The sequence below is a fragment of the Aplysia californica genome, unplaced genomic scaffold (assembly GCF_000002075.1).
Source record: "Aplysia californica isolate F4 #8 unplaced genomic scaffold, AplCal3.0 scaffold00001, whole genome shotgun sequence".
Taxonomy (NCBI): Eukaryota; Metazoa; Mollusca; class Gastropoda; order Aplysiida; family Aplysiidae; genus Aplysia; species Aplysia californica.
In genome coordinates this window covers 625,801-638,031 of record NW_004797271.1, presented here as the reverse complement: position 1 = coordinate 638,031, position 12,231 = coordinate 625,801, and the positions used below count along the sequence as shown (strand labels likewise).

The 12,231-nt window shown below is 40.1% G+C and overlaps 2 protein-coding genes across 2 annotated transcripts in view; one reads left to right on the top strand and one right to left on the bottom strand.

Moving 5' to 3' along the window:
* Nucleotides 1-180: 180 nt before the first annotated feature.
* LOC101849970 (tetratricopeptide repeat protein 19, mitochondrial) lies at nucleotides 181-11,414 on the bottom strand. Its single transcript, XM_005088786.3, has 4 exons — nucleotides 11,189-11,414; nucleotides 4,976-5,165; nucleotides 2,932-3,093; nucleotides 181-1,656 (listed from the first exon to the last, which is right to left on the bottom strand). Exons 1-4 carry the CDS (start codon nucleotides 11,317-11,319, stop codon nucleotides 991-993), a joined length of 1,149 nt encoding a protein of 382 aa, XP_005088843.1. The 5' UTR covers nucleotides 11,320-11,414; the 3' UTR covers nucleotides 181-990.
* Nucleotides 11,415-11,527: 113 nt separating this feature from the next.
* LOC101855532 (FK506-binding protein 15) overlaps nucleotides 11,528-12,231 on the top strand; it is a gene marked incomplete in the record, with an annotated part of 47,899 nt that continues 47,195 nt past the window's right edge. The window contains 1 exon segment of the mRNA XM_013090293.2: nucleotides 11,528-11,700. Coding sequence (XP_012945747.1) covers nucleotides 11,651-11,700 — 50 coding nt within the window.

Genomic DNA, 12,231 nt, shown 5'->3' with positions numbered 1-12,231 from the left:
GAGCTTGTTTCTTGGTTGGTCAATTCAACAGTCTTGTTGGTGGTTGGAAGGTCCTGCCATCAGGTGTCATAACCTTTTTCTTGTCTAGATTGTATACATTTCATCATTTTTCCCAAGTTGTGAAAGATGACTATACTTTTTTTTTTTAAACATGAATGAAAATAGCATAAACAAAGGTGATCTTAATCATAAATTTCATTTTATTTTTTCTACCAGCATTTGGGAAATTAATAAGACATCAATGTCATCATAAGTATGTACATTGCAGTAACCAAAGGACTCTGTAGGCTGTAGTGTTGGACTTGTGGTAACACATTTTGACTTGCCCAGTGCAGCCCAAGGTCTGATGGAAAATATCTTCCAGGTTTATTTACACTTTTCCCTCCCTGTATTACTACCTCCCAAGTATTGGAGTAAAACAACAGCTTTATTCAAGTCCCGTACCTGTACTATATCAAGTGTTTGAGAATTTGGACTGAGGCAGTCTTATTCTCGGGTCTTCCATTGCTAATATCCTACCTCCAAAGAAGCAATCACTGTCAAGGACATCAAAAGAACCAAAAGGACACAACCACATGATTCTTCTCCCAAGTTTTTCTCATTGGGATTTTCACATTCTTAATGTTGCTTTGTCTTTTTAATTCTTAGTCCAAATTAGTCTGCTCAGTTCTGAACAATAAAGAATATCATATTTACCCTAAAATTGGTAATTGTACAGATTAAATGCCCCTTTTAACATTTATAAAGTTACGAAAGAGGCGGGACCTCTGAATGAAATGTCCATCTCCGACAGGACCGAGAGAGCCAAACAACCCAAGCTCAAGAACATCACACTTGAGATTCGGATCACAGTCCAGCACAATACAAACAGAATTACCAGAAAAACTCTCATATGCAAAAAACAACAACCTGAAAGTAAAGCAAAGTTCCAGGAATAACAAGCTGGGAGTATCGGTCTGTCTCGCCCCTGCAGCCAGTTTATCTCAGTAGCTATGATGACTTTGCCTCCACACTGGCTCCTTTCTTCAAGCACGCCTCTGCCATTCTGTAGGCCAGTTTGTGGTCGAACTTCTTGGCACACTCCAGACCTTGTTGACAGCTCTTCATGGCCTGGGTCACCTCCCCCCGTCTCAGATTTAACGCCCCCATGTTACAGTGCAGGACGGCAGCTTCGGGCAGCTTGGCCTTCTCAGAGATATCTATACCTTCTTTGAGTACATTCTCCGCCTTGTCAAAGTTTTTGGTGACGATAAACAGGGTTGCAATGTCGTTGAGAATGACCACATACTGGTTGGTGTCCATGCCCATGGTATTTTTGGCGTACACTCTCGCACGCTCAAACAAAGGCAGAGCTTCCTGATAACGTTTCTCATACATCAAAAAGCGACCGTAACTTCCCAAACTCATGCCTAGAAGAACGGCCGTGTCTTGTTCTGTCTCTGCCAACGCCTCTTTAGAGAGGTCCATCTTGTGTACCTTCTTCTTCTTCCCGTCGCTGTCCACCCACTGCTTCTCCCGGGCGGCCATCTTGGGTGTCTGCATGGCCACGCAGAACTTGTATCCCTCCTCAGCCTCTGTCTTTTTGCCCTGCATGGCGTAAATGCTTGCCAGCTTGAGGGAGATCTCGATGATCACGTTGTGGTCTTGGGCTAAACCCTGAGAGAAAATAATACAAGAATGGAAATAGAATTCAACATTTATTGATCCCCATTTGGAAATTTGATTTGTTTGTTGAGATAAAGAGAAGCACATCAACAAAAAAACAGTCAATTATTGCAAGGAAAGAGTAAGACAGACAAATGGAAACAGCAGAAGGAAAGAAAAAAAGTTGGACCTGCCAGTGATACCTTCTACTAACCACTCACTAGGGGAGATACAGTTTACAACGGCAAACATACAAACATACATAGAGGCTACTTACATACATACCAACCAAATATATATAACTTTATCAATGTTACATAATACACAATATCAAAGCAATACAGACAATCAACATGCTATTGCTGATCGCTTCTGTGCAGTGCCCTGTTTGTGGGCTAGGGCTATTCTGCTGTAAGCTGAGAAAATGCCTTTTTTTTTTTTCATTTTGGCTCCAAAATTGTTTATTTGCTAAATCGAAAGCCTTATCAGTTACTCTGCTTGTGTGAAAAAATCAAAGTGAAACTGTGACTAGTTCTTGAATAAATTACTATTCAACTTTCAGAAGCACTTTATTTTAAAATGAAACTACTGAAAATTGAAAAAAGGCGTTTTGTCAGCTTACCGCACTATTGTTTCTGTAAGCACTCTCCTGGATGTCGTGTTACCGACATTACATTATGGTGAACATAAACTCACTGACCAAAAGTCTGTGGTCTAAAAATAAACACAGGTGAAAAAGCACATTCTCAGAGCTCATCATAAAGAGCCCAAAGAAACTGCAGGTTACATCTTGTAACCATTACTATTTACCCAGTGATGTCAAACAGAAGAGAATTTTTTCCCGTGTTACAAGACAGAACATACAACACTAAAACTTAACCATTAAAAAAAGTATCGCCAGCATCCTTTCCCTTTTTAATTTTATCATTGATGAGAAAAATTTTCTTTTTTTTTTGTGTCTGACACGAGTCTGATTTTTAAAGAATACAGTAGACTTATTTATCTGCTTCTCGCTATCTCCCTCTCTTTCTCTCACTCTACTTCACTTTCTTTTTCTTTCTCTGAACAGACATTGGGGACCATGGCTCTCCACTCAGTCTTATATATTATATAATCATTCTTAGAAATGTTGAAGTGTTCTGAGTATTACTAGTTGCACAAGAATTTCAACTTTACTGACGATATTTGCTCTTAGCTCACCTCTACCTCTTTTTCCATCAATGTTTCTACTTAGGGTGAGATATTCATAACCCTTCAAGCTACCGTATTACTAATACTACCACTCACTTGTTGAAAGCAGCCTTTCATGGTCTCCTTATAAAGAGCTTCAGCCGGTTCCATCTGTCCCGTCTGCATGGCAATATCTGCCAAACCATCGTACATCAACGTGCGAGCTGTGAGGTGCTTGTCAGCCGTGATTTGTTCTGTCTTCAGCATATCGTCTGCCAACTGAAAAGATCAAATATTGTTATCATTGAAATGTAGGCTGTAGATAATTCAGCAAAAGAGAGTGCAAAATGACAATGACCTCACTATATACCTCCAGAACACAACAGCCAGTCTGGTCTTAAAAAATGCCCCAAACCTCAGATGGAAAATACCCCCTGGAAATAAAATGCATTGTGCAGTATGCCTCTGCCTAAGATCCTGGTTCACTTAAGTCTTAAGAACCCGCTTTTTTAACTCTTTATCTTTGAAGGGGGTGAACCCACTATGCCAGGGCCCTCTTTTAGTACAAAATCTAAAAGTAAAATATATCATCATCCTCATCAAGGGCCAGATCTGAGGAAGACATCGGCGATCGTGGTTCTCCATATATTCCTTTGCTTGGATGCTCTTTAAAAAGCTACGTTACCCTGATCTTTCCCCATTATCCATCTGTTAAGGTTCTCTAAAATATACATTACTACATTGTCCTTTTTTTTTTTTGGTAAGTGTTTTACGGCGCTCACAACTGCATAAGATCATATGAATATGAGCGCGTGGAACACATGAAACATTTTCAATTGGTAGGAAATTTTAATTTTGCCCGGGTTGCAGCCGAAGCCTACTCTGATTGATTTTGGACAACCAAGGGATCTTTAACGTGCACAACTTGCACATGGGACCTCTCCGATATTTTTTGCCCTTTTCCAAGAAGGCTAAGACTAAGGGTAGATATTTCCTACCCTAAGATCAGGGAAGTGGCTGAAAGACAGCAGTAAGCAGGAGTCAAGGAGTAGCAGTAGAAGGCTGCAGAAAGACTAAAGAGTCAGGAGCCCAGAGGAGGGGGCAGAGGAGGTGAGGGGGTGGGGGCAGAAAGTGGAGACGAAAGCAGACAACAGAACATTGCTAGAGAGCAGGAAAGGAGGGGAAAGGAGACATTTTTAGAGAAGAAAAATTTTTGTTTAGTTTTAGTAGAGGGTTTTACGGTGCTCGCAACTGCATAAGGTCATATGAGCGCCAGAAGATTACAGGTGTTACAAGAGAGTAACAAACATAAAACAGAAGAAGGGGAGATAAGGACGATAGATGTTTGATAGGAAAGAAGAAGCAAACCACACCAGAGCACCCGCCAACCACCCACAAGAAAAATTTCTGTCGCTTTCCAGATTCGTAACTGGGATCTATTGAATGAGAGGATCTTTAGGCCACGAGAGCGCCCTCTACATTGTCCATTGAATCAAAACAAGAGAACCTATTTTGATAGTTCTCCATCTAATCAATGAAGTCTCAGGAAGAGACATTACAGTTACAGAGCTTAAAGTCTTCTAGTGATTCCCATTACTATTAAATTATTTTTATGAGTATTAATATCATGTGGGTGTTTCGAATACAAAGAATATAATTAAATGGAAAAAAGTCAGGAACTAAAAACTAAAAAAACTGTTCACTATGAGCATTTTTCCCAATTGCGCGTGCTAGACTGAAAATCTCTGTAACAAAACAGTCTCATCCTCACAAACTACAGAAGATTTTGTTTAGCATAAAGCTGTTTGACCCAAATTTCTGTTAACATGAAAGGATTTCAGATCCCTGAATTTTTTTCTGCCTCTTTATTCTATACATTGTAACTTCCCTTCACACGAAATCTGCTTGATTCAAAGAAATTTTCATGTCCAGTCAAGTTCATATTATCAGGGGTCTTACTGCAGACGTACTGTCCCTGTCGTTTTATGCAAGAAAAATTATGAAATTATGCAAACTGAGCCCAAAAATGTGAAATTATGCGATTCTGTTAATTTTAACAGGGAATGATAAAGGAAAACAATCAGAAATTGGGCAAAAAATGATCAAATTTTGTTAAATTATGTGGGGTGCATAAAAATAAAACCATGGGGACAGGACGTACCTTTAAAGCCTCATGATACAATTCATCAGCTCGCTGTAAGTCTTGACGAACATGAGCCAGCCTTGCTTCTCGATACGTCTCAGTCAGAGGATCACTCTCTTTTTCTGCCTTTTTCCCAAAGCTGAACCCAAGCAATGCATAAGATATGCCCAGTCCTGTGCCAGTGGCACTGGCAACTTTGGAACGGCATCTTTGACCAAAAGAAAGTACATTTTATGAAAAGTAATACATACATTAGGAAACATTCATTTTACTACCGTACCTGCAAAGGAATGGGCTGCTATACTCAGACTGAAAAGAAAAAACCCCCACAAAGAAACTTAACGAATGCCAATGCAGAAAATGAAAAATTAATGTTTATAGTATAGTAGTAGGCTACCGGTAATACATGTACTTGCAAACATACACATTTCAGACTCTCCATATATATAATACGCATAAAAATATTAACAAAATACCAAAATTCTTTAAAACATGTATTTGGAATGGAAGCAAGCTACAAATTCGGACCCAGAAATATGACTGGCACTCTTTCAAACAATTTGGGAGTATCAACATCTTTGTTGATAAACTCCACCTTAAGCAAGACCCAGGGATGCCACTCAACTTTTTAAAAAATAGTTGAAAATCCACGCACCATAGCCTCGCTAACATATGAATATATCAATTTGAAACCCAAAGCGTGTTTTTTTTTCAACTATAGATTCTATCTCGATCTCAGTAACAGAATAGCGGATCAGGATCAAAATACTGGAAAAAAGCGGAAAAGTGGCATCCCTGGCAAGACCTTCAATAAGATCATGCCCTACAAATTTCACCTTTTCCCTTTTTATGAGCATACAGCATAGCTCATTTACGGGTAACAGCAATACGTTAACACATTTTTCAAACGGAAACAAGCTACAAACTCTGCCTCAGAAAGAGTCTGGTACTATTTCCAACAGTTTGGGAATTCATTAATAGCCTTCAGATTATCTTTAGCAAGACCTCTCAATAAGTTCCTCGTGCCTTTATGAGTTTTTACCTTTTGATTTTTTAAGGCATACAGTACAGTGGAACTCGGAATCAACGATGTCGCCAGGCCTGACCTAAAATCTCGTTGAATCCGAGTGTTTGATATAGCAAACATGATTTTTGCGTAGATAATTACAGGAACTGAACAAGTAATGTATAAAGAGAAGTAACAAGTGGTGCCTGAAATGCCTGTATATTATGAACTGTGCAAAAAAAGACAGATTCGTTCAAATGCACACCTGTGTCATCTCAATTGTTTGCCAAAACAGTGTGTGCTGTGTAGAGCCTAGCATAAGGCAACGTTAGATTCCATAGACCAGCGCACAATTCATTACGTAGATCTACGTCAAGACTAGTTTATCATTGTAATAATCATCTGTTTCCGGGGGAAAAAAGACTGACGCATTTTTGTATCTGCGACGTTTCACACCCTGACCGATGGTGCCCCCCCACACAACAGTACACGCACACATAGTCACACGAGTGCAGGCCGCCAATCCAACCCCAACACACACTAGAATTGACACATGCACGTGCCAACAATGCTTGTGTTGGTATGAAAGAAGGCAGGTGATTGGTCGCATGCAATCAGCTAAGTGAATAATGGTTCAAATGCAGGTGCAATGGAATGTATCCGGGAAAAGATAAGTTCGTTGAAGGAGAAAAATGGGCTAAGCCACGTCTGCGGGGGGCTGTTCACCCTGGAAGCAACCTAGTTGAATCCGAGCTTGCTGATTTAAGTGTTCGTTGAATACGGTTATTTTTATTGATTTTAACCCTCGTCCTGTGGGGGCCGGGTTTATGTCGCCCGATAAGCCTATTTCGACACCTCGCCTTCGTTCCGGTCCTGTGTCAGTCCGGACCCTGGCTCAGCGCACGCGTGCCGAGCAAAATCTCTGTTCCATTCAGGTCCCGCGTCGGACCCGCATTCACGCAGCTCAAGTGTGTGTGCGTCAGTCTGCTTGAGTTTGTGTGCATTTGTGGCCTATTTCTAGAACTGCAAGCGCTGGTTCGTAAACGAGGCACACGTCTCATCCAAAACACGCCAAGTTGGTAGCTCCAGATGTTCATTCAATGAAATTAGAACAAATTGACACACTTAGACACACAAGAGGAGCTCGAAAGGATAGTCAGGAAACAAGACTTCCATTTTTCTATACAAAATCTTTCAAATAAGCTTGATTTTGTATGAAATGATAATACCTGATAAAAAATAAGCTTATTCGATAGTTTTGAATACAATTGTGCAGGTAAAAAGAACAATTTGAGAGCAAAACATTCGGAAATTGACCTATATTATTCCCTTTAGAACCCCAGATCATTCATAACAACAAGAGCGTCTAAAAAGGTTATTCCAATGGGGGTAACTACTCGTAATGTCTTATCAGCTCTATAGTGGGTTATTCATGTGTTCCTAACACTTTATATATAGAATGTATAAAAGATAGAGCATTATTTTCATCATCGATTAACACACTCCCACAGTATTCACGTCGAAAACACACGTTTCCAGGCCCGCTCGCTGTACACTAATGTACACGCTGAGTAATCCCGGCGGCCTGTCTGGAACGTCCGACGTAATCGGTTGCTGATAAGATTCGCATCTCAGCATAGACGCAAAACAAGAGTTAAAGAAGAAAAAAACCCCTGGGAATCCATCTCCTTTCGTTGAATCTGAGTTCTTGTTGAATCCGAGTTCCACTGTATGATACAGCACCACAGCAGCAGTGATGCCAATTACAATTCATGAGTAACAGTAACAATAAAGTTGAAAAAAGAAAAAGTCACTGCCAGGAATTTATAGACATATAGATCTATATATGGACAGGTCAAGAAAACAAAAATATGCAAGCTTCTAGTTGAGTAGTAGTGGATTAACATGAAGAGGGCAAGCACCCACAGTTGGTATAATGAAGCAAGCTAAAAAAAAAAGGCCGGCACTATTTCTCCGAACGTTCGGGAAAATAAAGCTAGGCACTATTTCTCCGAACGTTCGGGAAAATAAAGCTGGGCACTATTTCTCCGAACACTCTGAAATCACATCCTTTCCCGCAAATTTCGGATATTATATAGATCTATAATTATAGCATAGGCCTACCAAAGATTGTTCGTGTACAATATGGTTCAATCGGTCCAAAACATGTCCGCAGTAAATATTTATATAAAGAAATGCTACAGTTCCAAACAGTTTTTCGATACAGATATGACGTGTTGCCTATGAAGAGTGCTACTCTTAAACTTAATGTGTTCACTCGTGTGCTGTCTAGATCTAGATCTACGGAGGGTTATTGATAACGACACATAGAACTAGCATCTGCGTTTGTCGCGGTCGCGACCAATCAATCGTGGCTCGATTTTTTGGGCATTTTTTGGTCCCCGAATTAAAAGTCAAATTTAAAAAAAAAAGAAAGAAAGAAACCGAACCTCTTTACTTTTGAAAGAAAGTTCACCTAGCTTCACTTCGTCTCTTTCTCACTTGTTGTCACCACATTGATTTGTTGAATACGTTACAGTTACTTTTATTTTTCCCTCTTTGTGGTGTTTTATTTTGTTAGTTTGTATTTTTTTCTTTCTTGTTATTGTTCTGATGTGTTGTTTTTCTACCAATTTTTTTTGTTGGGGAAAAGGGGGGGGGGGGGGGATGTTGTATAGTGTAACATGTCATTTAATTTGATGTTCCTACCTTCATTAGATTCTAAATATATATATATACATGCATATATTATATATAGATTTAAATGTGTTATGTTAGAGTGTACGTTCCACCAAAACCACCCATTACATGTACTGACACTGGCAGGCCCCTTAATAATGTGTGATTCCATAATTTACATGTAATATCATGTAGGCCTACTTTGTTTTAAAATTACGCACATTTAGGGTTAAAACAGCCAATCTTCTTCGGACAGGTGGACTCACGCCCTTATTTGTTAATTTTTGTGTTTGTTTATGGGCTGTTCTATTTTTTATTTCATTCTGTTGTGAAACCTTTCTTTTTCGCGTTTTTACACTCATCTAAAAATCTCTAGATTAGCTCTTGAAAATTGAAATAGATATAGACCTAAAAATTTGCTCCTGTGTGTGTATGTGTGTATGCATGTGCGTGTGTGAGTGTGTCTGTGTGTGGTAGTAAGTGTGTAAGTGGAGAGTGAGGAGCGTGTGTGTGTTTGTTTTTCGGGCTTTATTTCAGCCTTTAACAGTTCAAAGTATACAAAAATAGAAACACAGGATCAATTCACTCCACGGCTCATGAGTCGTTCCTCTCTTTCAGTTTCACTCATTCTTTCAATTCCCGTGTTCTCTCCCGCGGCTCATCCCCGTCCGCATGAATTTCACACCTCACCCCCTCCCTCCAGGCACACACAAAGAAAATCTGACTCATTCGATCCCTTGCACCCTGCGAACCATGGACAATAATATAGGCAAAACACTGCCTTAACCGCATGCCTTTCGTTCGTGAGCTGTGGACCAGGCCAGGGGGGTCGGTGTCGTCGTCTTGTAATTGCTTACGCCTATGGATACACTCGTACATTCTTCCATTGACCTGCTCTGTCACTCATACTGTCTCTCCATCCACAGCTCAGCTCGTCATACGTTGTGTGTGTACATGTGCATGATGGTGGTGGGTGTGTGGTAGGTGTTACTGAAGGTTGTCTGTAGGCGGGCTTGCCATGCGGTGTTCCTTCCCAGACCTGAGGCAGAATGAAAGTTGGCGCCGAACTCTCGCAATAAATAGGCAAAAAATCACGAGACCGGAAGCCGGAAACCGTTCGGAGAAATAAAGATCGGCACTATTTCTCCGAACGTTCGGAGAAATAGTCACTTCGTAATATTTAGCATGAAGGCTCAAGACCTTTCACAACCATCTTTATATGATAATTTGCGTATTATATGCCTACCCATATGAATTCATCTCTTGAGTTAGTCCTCAAAGCTAACCTTAATCATCAAAGTAAAAAACAATTGGAATAATCCGGTTCTGGCTCAAACGATTTTTACTATCCAACTGTCCTACAATCCTATCCCTACCCCTATATAACCCAAACCTAGCTTATAAAGTAATAAAGTTTGATGTTTCATTACTCTTGACGTCTTGAGGCCAAAATAAGAGATTGCCAAACAATCCTTTGGAAGTGGCTATCCTCACCCGGTGTGAAACAAGATCTATTTTTCCTAATTTCGGAATGCTGTCTATCGATGTGGATGATCAAATTGACAAAAGCAAAGAAAAAATGACGGTATAGTATCTAAGCACAAAAGTAAGCAGATTTGGTCGTCTACAAAGATGCTATGGCTATTTCACTTTTGGAATCGAGCCGAACTACGCGGGTCGCCATTTTGTTTTGCCAGGAAATTCTCGCGCTACTCCCCTCTCTCTCTTTCTTTCTCACTGCCCACAGACAAAATTGCGCGCTTTCAACACAAGAGCGCTGGAACGTTTGTTCACGGTGAACGCTACACTGGTTGGCCTAGGCTATCACGGTGAAGGCACACCGGGTGAGAATAGCCAAAAGGTTCGCCTGCTATATAGGTTGCCTTTTGTCAAAGTATAGATCTTGGTGATTTTGTAGTTTCATTCGTTAAAGTCAAGAGTAGGGGGGTTTCAAGGGGGCTTGCCCCCCTGACCTAATAAAAATATGGAGGTGGGGGTGGGTTCAGGGGGGCATGCCCCCCCTGAATTTTATCCTAATTTGATGTTTTGCAATTAGGTTGCATCCCTGCTCTTTGTGTAGCCTAATTCAAATAGTATTTGGTCTTCAAGACTTCTGGATTTCTTCTCTGGATGTAAACAAATGGATCGTGGACTTAAACGAACGGAACTACAAGATCACCTAGAATCTAGATCTTGGCCTATGAGACAGAAAGACCCACAAAAAATCAAAAGTCAAAAGAAACTCGTAATTTACACATAGATATTAGATCTAGATTTTCTAGATCTAGATCACAGGCGAGTTATACTCACTTGCATTAATAATATAAGTTCGTCAGTTGAAAGTGATAGATTTGTTAGTAATATTGTTGTGTAAGACTATACTGTAATTTAGTAGTCTACAGACAGCAGTTCAAGTTCAGTAGTCTACTTTCTTGACTTGTGTAAAGTTCGACTTTGACGTGAGTGTGATGAAATGAAGGTCGTTGAAAAAAATAAGAACAAAGAAAGCCCAGCATAATAAACGGTATTTACGTCTTAAAACCTACACGTTTCTTATTGAAGTTGAAGCACATTTCAAGACCCTTTGAGTCGATGCTGACTTCAGGACTGGATAGGTGAGACGTCCAAAATTCATACATAGTCTTCGAATCATGGGGGTCGCCATGTTGTTTATCATCAAGGGATCGGTTATTTGTTTATACTATGCAGATGATTCAATACAAAATATTTGCCAGTATAGTACCTATTTTTTTAGATAAAATTACGATAATAATTCTAATATGAGGATTGAAACTTATAAATAATACAAAGTCTGTAAAATAATTTGTAAAGTCCAAATAAATGAAACCAGAGCCTGTAGCTAACCAATGCACTCCTCCGACTGTTATAAACTTCCGGGTCAAGGCTCATATGACCAGCGATTCGCTTCGTTCGACAAAACTTGTGACCACTATTGTGTGGTCATCTTATGATACTTTTTGAAAGGGTCTCTATTAACGAGTTAAGGGATGTTTTTCAATGCCGAAGATGACGAACAAGACTTCATGTCGAGTGGAAAGTGCGTTTAGTGTTATTTTTTATTGTCATAAAAAAGTCAAACTTGTTGTGTTGATATTGATTCACGGAAAAGTGGGAGTGGCCGATGCCGAATCCCTCTCACAACATTGTGACAACACTCCCCCCTCCTACCCTTACCAGGTCCAGGGTTTTCAACATTTTCCCGACACCAGCATAGTTGTTCACATTTCTACGATTTGTTAATTGAGATGGTTAGACCCTGCACATTAATCATTGGGGATAAGCCTTTCAGTCAACGACTCACAAAAGTCAGTTTCTTTAGTTCCAGTTTGCTGCTATACCTGCTATGACTATGACACATTCTATAATTGATTAGATTTTCCTTGATTGTGGGGATCTGAACTTTACCACTACAGTCAAACCCCGTTTCGGAAGGCCTATATTAGATTTACTTTTACGAAGTGACTATTCGGACTCGCCGAGTATGACTCGTGACTCTGGCTTCCTGTTCTGCCTCACTCGTGACTCGCCTCAGGATGGGTAGAGACCGGGATCACTTCGGGCAAAATGG

Coding starts and splice junctions, on each gene's coding strand:
- LOC101849970 (XM_005088786.3), bottom strand. CDS start 11,319: ATGATAAACAACATGGCGACCCCCATGATTCGAAGACTATGTATGAAT. Junction 5,166..11,188: donor TCAACTTCAATAAGAAACGT/GTAGGTTTTAAG, acceptor TTTTGGTCAAAG/ATGCCGTTCCAAAGTTGCCA. Junction 3,094..4,975: donor TGTATCATGAGGCTTTAAAG/GTACGTCCTGTC, acceptor TGATCTTTTCAG/TTGGCAGACGATATGCTGAA.